Genomic DNA, 8352 nt, shown 5'->3' with positions numbered 1-8352 from the left:
AAAACGAGGTGTTACCAATGACCATCATTCCTATTCCCATCTGTGTGAAAAACAACCTGACAGTTTCATGTGTGCTGACTGCAAGACCTTAGTGGTTTGTGTACTGGGACAAGCCTTTGTTCGCCACTGCATTGAAGATCATTACTGTTCTCAAAAGAACGAATTCGGAGGGGGTGTATGCTACCCTGATGAACCCACAGAGTGTACTTGCGAAAGGGCAGACGAGTTTCGTGTAGATCCCTATGACCCACAGAAGTTCTTCTTTTGTAAGGATGTTGGCTGGACACCAGAAAGTCACAAGTGCCCTGATGGACAGAAATTCGATAGCAACTCTGCTCTATGCAAGACTGATACTGGATTTCCATCGTGTACCCTTTCTGGAACTTTTGCCAACACAAAAAACTGTGGAGATTACTACTCGTGTATTCCCTTGAGACATGGCTGGGTGCAGAAGTTCTACATGTGCAACGGAAACCACTTGTTCAATGAGAGAACCAAGACTTGTGAAGATCCCTGTTCCTTGGTGTTTGTGTGCCGGCAGGAAGGAAGATTTCCAGACCCCCTTAACATGCAGCATTACTTTGAATGCTTCATCGAACTTGGCCAAATGGTGAAGATGCGTTATCAGTGTCCTGATGGTTACATGTGGAATGAAGAAGGCTTTGGGATAGGAAAGTGTGTGGAAGCAACGGGAGATTACCTGGACTATCCCTTTGCTCACTGTGATCTACCCGAAGACCTTTGTCCACATAGTGGTAAGTTTATTAATGTTTGCAAGAAAATGTAGACTTATAATTGAGTAGAATTTATTCTTTACTTTCTTTACAGATCCATGTCTACAGAATCCTTGCTTTAATGGAGTAACTTGCACTTTCACTACTGTGGCCCCATTCTACATGTGTGGTCCCTGTCCTGTAGGATATACTGGTGATGGGCAAACTTGTAATATATTAATGGTGAGACCTGTTCAACTTTTCTATATTTAAATGAATTGAGGTTTCAAGCTTGCTAAGGTTGCTAGGTGACTATGTAACTATGTAACTATGTAACGGAAGTGCCTGTTGTATTAGCAGAAGCTGGATGTATAACTAGTCCTGAATATTGGAGGTTTACTAAATTTATATAGGTTCAAGTTCACCTTGATTAGTTATTCTGGCTAATTGATGATCATTAACCTTTATTTCTTTTTACTCCCAGTGCCCTGTTGGGTTTGCTGGTATTGGTATTGACTGTGCCCCTGACTCTGACCTGGATGGCTACCCAGACACGGAGCTAGGATGTTCAAGCAAATACTGCCGTAAGGATAACTGCATCAATAGGCCAAATTCTGGGCAAGATGATGCTGATGGTGATGGCCTTGGTGATGCTTGTGACTTGGATGCTGATGGAGATGGATTCGACAGCAACTCGGTATGAAAGGAAGCTACACAAGCTGGCCTAGCCATATGACCCAAGCTAGCTTTCATATCTGATGTGATCCTATACTTTCAGGATAACTGCCCACTAATTTCCAATATTCTGCAAGAAGACTCCGACTCGGATGGACGAGGGGATGTCTGCGATAACTGCCCTGCAGTTTCCAACCTAAATCAAAAGGATACTGATGGGGACAAAGTGGGGGATGCCTGTGACGATGATCTAGATGATGATGGTATGCTGTAGTTGTGCTAGGTAAACTTTGTAGAGCATTTTGGACTTGCTTGGTAATTCTCTACATCCTTTCCAACTAGGATCTCTGAATGCAGCTGATAACTGTCCCTGGATTGCTAATAGCAACCAAGCAGATGCTGATGAGGATAGTATTGGAGATGTTTGTGACAATTGTCCTCAAACTGTTAATCCTGGACAGGAAGATGGAGATCAAGATTTTCTAGGTGATGCCTGTGATAGTGATGCTGACTTGGATGGGTAAGGGTGGAATTCTTTAAGCCAGAAGACCATTTTAATGCTAAAATAAATTGGTTATCCTTATGCCTCGACTGATGCCTCCACAGTGATGGTGTGGACAACACTGTAGACAACTGTCCATCTATAGCAAACAGTAACCAGCTGGATGTGGATGGAGATGGTGATGGAGATGCCTGTGATGCAGACAGGGATAATGATGGTGTTGATGACCCTATTGACAACTGTATACTTATCCCAAATTCGGGCCAGGAGGATAGTGATGGGGATGGCCGTGGTGATGCTTGCATAATGGACTTTGATGGTGACAGAATAGACGATTATTATGACAACTGCATAAAGAATCCCAATGTGCACAGTACAGACTTCAGGTTTGCATTTTCTCCTGTTTTTGAAAGTGCAGATGTTGACTTAAGCTGTTAAAATAGTTTACTTTTCCTGACTCTGGACAACAGTCCACTTGGTGACATTCAACTTGAATTATCTCCTTGTCTTGATGGCTTAACCTAAAACATGCTTAGCATGGTAAAGTATCTAACTACTCTATCTAGAACCAAACCTAAACCTCTATCTCAATGCATTATCCACTTCTAATCCAAGGAAACTCCAAATGATAGCCCTAGAACCACAGAGTGCAAGTGCCCCTCCAGTATGGGTCGTCTATGACGATGGTGCAGAGATTCACCAGACTGTGAATTCTGATCCTGCTCTAGCAGTGGGTATGTACTTGTATTTAACTTGCCATACCGGTAGCTTGCCTCGGTTGCCAGAATTGTACCCTAATTCTCGATACTATTCTCCAGGTGACCATGTAATGATTGATGTCGACTTTGATGGCACCTTCTTCATTGAAGATACTAGTGATGACGACTTTGTTGGCTTTGTATTTGGGTAAGTCCAGTTCCTCAGAATATAAATTTTAGGGTAGGGGGGTGTTAATTGTGCCCCGTTGGGTTTTTAATCTAAACTTGTTATACAGGTACCAAAGCAATGCCAGGTTCTATGTTGTGGCATGGAAAAAGGATCCACAGAACTGGTTTAACAACGCTGAGAGGGGCGTTACCTTAAAGGTGGTTGACTCTGTAACAGGCCCTGGCACAGCACTTAGGGATGCCCTGTGGTTTACTGGTTCCACACCAAATCAGGTAAGCTAAGGTGCCTCCCACTACACTAGGTTGTATTTGACCCCTAGATTGTATTAGGAAAGCCTAAATTTGACATTTCCTTGTATTTCAGGCAACACTTCTCTGGCATGATGGCAGCATTGGATGGACCCCAAATGTGGCATATCGCTGGCAACTTCACCACCGTCCTACTATTGGCACCATTAGGTTCTACTTGTACCAGGGCACTAATCTAGTTATGGACTCTGGAAACATTTATGATGACACCCTGAAAGGAGGAAGACTAGGACTATACTGCTTCTCTCAAGAAGAGATTATTTGGTCTAATGTAAAGTACACTTGTGAAGGTAAGCATACTTGGATAAACCTTTTTTTATGGTTATCAAGGTATTTCCAACTTTCAATTGCTTGGTAGAACACGTACGGAAAGCCACCATTCCAGACATGTAGATTTATTTATAAGCTCCAATAACTTGCTGGCATTACCCTGTATTAAATAGCATGAATGGGTTTATAATAGCACGACACTTAAATCATTTGATACTAGGACTTGGAAGTCTTAATGCTTGGAGCACTTCTTAAATCTCGGTTTAAGTTGTGAAAGGCTGCTTACAGCCGTTAGATCTAAGCTTCTAGTCTAGCTTTCAATTAATTAAATACATTGTCTTACCCTCTACAGATGAAATACCTCAAGCAATGTTTGATGATCTTCCACAAGATGTGAAGGACCAAGTACTGAATACAACCAGTGTTGGCACAAAAAGTGTACTTCAGTCCTTGAAAGTGGATAAGCTTAAAGGTGAAGATTCTGTGGCTAGAGCTGCACCTTTAGTCGTGGGCAGCCAGACTCCTGAACCTCCTTCTACCTCGGGTGATAAGCCTTCTATGAGATGGTTCAAGGGATAGGCTTGTACAAAGAAATTATAGGGATATTGTATTTTATTAAATCTATTTTAATTTTCAAATCTTTAAATGGACCTTTTCTCTTGTAAAAATTGGGAGAAATGCATCGATTGATTGAACTATGCAGCAGGTTAATTTTAAATTTAGACTTTTACTAAAAGTTTATATTCTATATGCTCCCTTTTTTCACATCTTTAATCTCTCTGGGTCTATTTCGGTTACTGTCATACTGCATTTACAACCATGCCCCTGAACCCTTTACAGTTCTGGAATATTAAGGTACACTTCCTGACTCCCACTCTTGTACATCAAGCAACCACTCCAAAGTAAAGTCTTTCTGAAAGTGTGTATGAGGGGGGGGGGGGGGGGTTAATTGATTCATAATTTAAAATGTCCATTATTAATGCAAATGAATTGCGTAAATTATAACTTCAGAGTGAAAAATGTAAGATTGATTTTTGTGTCAAGTCTTGACGACACATTAACTATTCAGTATTGAAATGGCAACCCGTAGAAAGGATGCGGTATATCCCCCTATTAACACCTTTTAGGTTAATAAGGTTTAAGCCTTCATCAAATGACCCACTCCAGTTTCCTCTTTGACCTTGACTGAACACTGCTACTGTCCCCTCTTCAATGCCTGTTTTAAGATCCTCCACCCTGGCCAATTTCCGCTCGAGCGAAAACGCTTTATTCCATTAGTGGGTCTTTTATTTATTTACACGAGATTATAAAATGTAATGCTGTATACATTATTGTACAATGCTTGTCTAAAGATTAGACAGAACTTTAATATCTCAAAGGCCTGAAGTTTCGTGTGGCTTGATGTCAAAACGCTTTTTAACACATTTTTAGTGTTTGTGTTTATATAATATCCATGGGATATTCTTGCCGCGAACTTCTGTAGTCTGTCATTTTGTATCTGTCGAGCCCCACGTTTAGTTTTTTTTAAGTTATGGTACAAAGTGCTAGTGTTTTTATAACGGCAAGTCTTGTTTCTGTAGATTTTTACTTTTGATAAGATTCAAGTATGTTGGTGCCCATCACTTCTGTATATGTAATCGATGGATCTCTAATATCCTGCATTTCTACATGTACCTCATTTTTTTTATAGGTTTTGCTGTAGCGACCTCGTAATTCGATAACTTTGTGGTTCTGACTGCTGGCTATGGATTTTTTTTTTTTTCTCCAAGCCATTAATACAGAAGTGTTTTGCTTCTGTTAGTGTCTAGTTTTTCCTCTAAAATTCATTTAGATTGTTAAGAGGCAGTGTGAAGAAACAGCTGGCATACTGAAGGCGCTGTTTTGCAATTGAGGACTCGTCTAGAAGAGTAGGATTCAGTCTCACGGACCGGTACTTTTAAACCATCTTAATTTTGACTCGTAAAGTAATTCTTGGCTAACACGGTCAAAGGTCTTCGATAAATCACCTCGTGAGCAAATTGATCTGGTTCTATATTCTGAATTATTCGACTTTCAATAATGCCGTTTCAATTGATTTTTTCTTAAAACGGTTTTACGTGTTACCTACAAGGTGTTTAGTTTCCATAAATGCTGTTAGTCCAACTATTTTCTCAACTTAAATATTACTGGCATAATGATGGGGCGACAAATATAGTCTATCACCGAATTTGAAAATAGTTGTCTTGATAAGATTTCCAAAGTGATGGATAACCCCGGTGACTATACATGTATTAATGGCTTTCAAATATTATGCAATTGCTTGTAAAAGATGTAAAATGCCATCCGCTTCCATGGAATTTGTCCGTCTTAAGTGTCTTCTTAAGATAAGACCGCAACCAGGAGGATTAGAAAAATAAGTTTGTTAGGCTCGTTTCATTTGTTACATGGTGGCGGATCTATTCATAAGAGCGTCTCCCTCCCAACACCACCTCGCTCTCCCTCCCAACACCACCTCGCTCTCCCTCCCAACACCACCTCGCTCTCCCTCCCAACACCTCCTCGCTCTCCCTCCCAACACCACCTCGCTCTCCCTCCCAACACCTCCTCGCTCTCCCTCCCAACACCTCCTCGCTCTCCCTCCCAACACCTCCTCGCTCTCCCTCCCAACACCTCCTCGCTCTCCCTCCCAACACCTCCTCGCTCTCCCTCCCAACACCTCCTCGCTCTCCCTCCCAACACCTCCTCGCTCTCCCTCCCAACACCACCTCGCTCTCCCTCCCAACACCTCCTCGCTCTCCCTCCCAACACCTCCTCGCTCTCCCTCCCAACACCTCCTCGCTCTCCCTCCCAACACCTCCTCGCTCTCCCTCCCAACACCACCTCGCTCTCCCTCCCAACACCTCCTCGCTCTCCCTCCCAACACCTCCTCGCTCTCCCTCCCAACACCTCCTCGCTCTCCCTCCCAACACCTCCTCGCTCTCCCTCCCAACACCTCCTCGCTCTCCCTCCCAACACCTCCTCGCTCTCCCTCCCAACACCTCCTCGCTCTCCCTCCCAACACCTCCTCGCTCTCCCTCCCAACACCTCCTCGCTCTCCCTCCCAACACCTCCTCGCTCTCCCTCCCAACACCTCCTCGCTCTCCCTCCCAACACCTCCTCGCTCTCCCTCCCAACACCTCCTCGCTCTCCCTCCCAACACCTCCTCGCTCTCCCTCCCAACACCTCCTCGCTCTCCCTCCCAACACCTCCTCGCTCTCCCTCCCAACACCTCCTCGCTCTCCCTCCCAACACCTCCTCGCTCTCCCTCCCAACACCTCCTCGCTCTCCCTCCCAACACCTCCTCGCTCTCCCTCCCAACACCTCCTCGCTCTCCCTCCCAACACCTCCTCGCTCTCCCTCCCAACACCTCCTCGCTCTCCCTCCCAACACCTCCTCGCTCTCCCTCCCAACACCTCCTCGCTCTCCCTCCCAACACCTCCTCGCTCTCCCTCCCAACACCTCCTCGCTCTCCCTCCCAACACCTCCTCGCTCTCCCTCCCAACACCTCCTCGCTCTCCCTCCCAACACCTCCTCGCTCTCCCTCCCAACACCTCCTCGCTCTCCCTCCCAACACCTCCTCGCTCTCCCTCCCAACACCTCCTCGCTCTCCCTCCCAACACCTCCTCGCTCTCCCTCCCAACACCTCCTCGCTCTCCCTCCCAACACCTCCTCGCTCTCCCTCCCAACACCTCCTCGCTCTCCCTCCCAACACCTCCTCGCTCTCCCTCCCAACACCTCCTCGCTCTCCCTCCCAACACCTCCTCGCTCTCCCTCCCAACACCTCCTCGCTCTCCCTCCCAACACCTCCTCGCTCTCCCTCCCAACACCTCCTCGCTCTCCCTCCCAACACCTCCTCGCTCTCCCTCCCAACACCTCCTCGCTCTCCCTCCCAACACCTCCTCGCTCTCCCTCCCAACACCTCCTCGCTCTCCCTCCCAACACCTCCTCGCTCTCCCTCCCAACACCTCCTCGCTCTCCCTCCCAACACCTCCTCGCTCTCCCTCCCAACACCTCCTCGCTCTCCCTCCCAACACCTCCTCGCTCTCCCTCCCAACACCTCCTCGCTCTCCCTCCCAACACCTCCTCGCTCTCCCTCCCAACACCTCCTCGCTCTCCCTCCCAACACCTCCTCGCTCTCCCTCCCAACACCTCCTCGCTCTCCCTCCCAACACCTCCTCGCTCTCCCTCCCAACACCTCCTCGCTCTCCCTCCCAACACCTCCTCGCTCTCCCTCCCAACACCTCCTCGCTCTCCCTCCCAACACCTCCTCGCTCTCCCTCCCAACACCTCCTCGCTCTCCCTCCCAACACCTCCTCGCTCTCCCTCCCAACACCTCCTCGCTCTCCCTCCCAACACCTCCTCGCTCTCCCTCCCAACACCTCCTCGCTCTCCCTCCCAACACCTCCTCGCTCTCCCTCCCAACACCTCCTCGCTCTCCCTCCCAACACCTCCTCGCTCTCCCTCCCAACACCTCCTCGCTCTCCCTCCCAACACCTCCTCGCTCTCCCTCCCAACACCTCCTCGCTCTCCCTCCCAACACCTCCTCGCTCTCCCTCCCAACACCTCCTCGCTCTCCCTCCCAACACCTCCTCGCTCTCCCTCCCAACACCTCCTCGCTCTCCCTCCCAACACCTCCTCGCTCTCCCTCCCAACACCTCCTCGCTCTCCCTCCCAACACCTCCTCGCTCTCCCTCCCAACACCTCCTCGCTCTCCCTCCCAACACCTCCTCGCTCTCCCTCCCAACACCTCCTCGCTCTCCCTCCCAACACCTCCTCGCTCTCCCTCCCAACACCTCCTCGCTCTCCCTCCCAACACCTCCTCGCTCTCCCTCCCAACACCTCCTCGCTCTCCCTCCCAACACCTCCTCGCTCTCCCTCCCAACACCTCCTCGCTCTCCCTCCCAACACCTCCTCGCTCTCCCTCCCAACACCTCCTCGCTCTCCCTCCCAACACCTCCTCGCTCTCCCTCCCAACACC

At 47.9% G+C, this 8352-nt stretch overlaps 1 protein-coding gene across 1 annotated transcript; it reads left to right on the top strand.

Annotated features, from left to right (window-relative positions):
* Positions 1-3989, top strand: LOC125042510 (cartilage oligomeric matrix protein-like; the record flags this gene model as incomplete). The annotated part of the gene is given in 11 exon segments (XM_047638152.1): positions 1-755; positions 829-956; positions 1198-1410; positions 1492-1651; positions 1731-1908; positions 1995-2276; positions 2506-2624; positions 2709-2796; positions 2885-3050; positions 3142-3376; positions 3709-3989. Coding segments are annotated over 11 exon segments (2551 nt in total), but the record flags the coding sequence as incomplete, so codon positions are not given.
* Between the last annotated feature and the right edge of the window lie 4363 nt (positions 3990-8352).

This window comes from Penaeus chinensis, chromosome 32, assembly GCF_019202785.1.
Source record: "Penaeus chinensis breed Huanghai No. 1 chromosome 32, ASM1920278v2, whole genome shotgun sequence".
Classification (NCBI taxonomy): Eukaryota; Metazoa; Arthropoda; class Malacostraca; order Decapoda; family Penaeidae; genus Penaeus; species Penaeus chinensis.
Note: the sequence above shows the minus strand (reverse complement) of the source record. Positions and strands in the feature narration are given on the sequence as shown.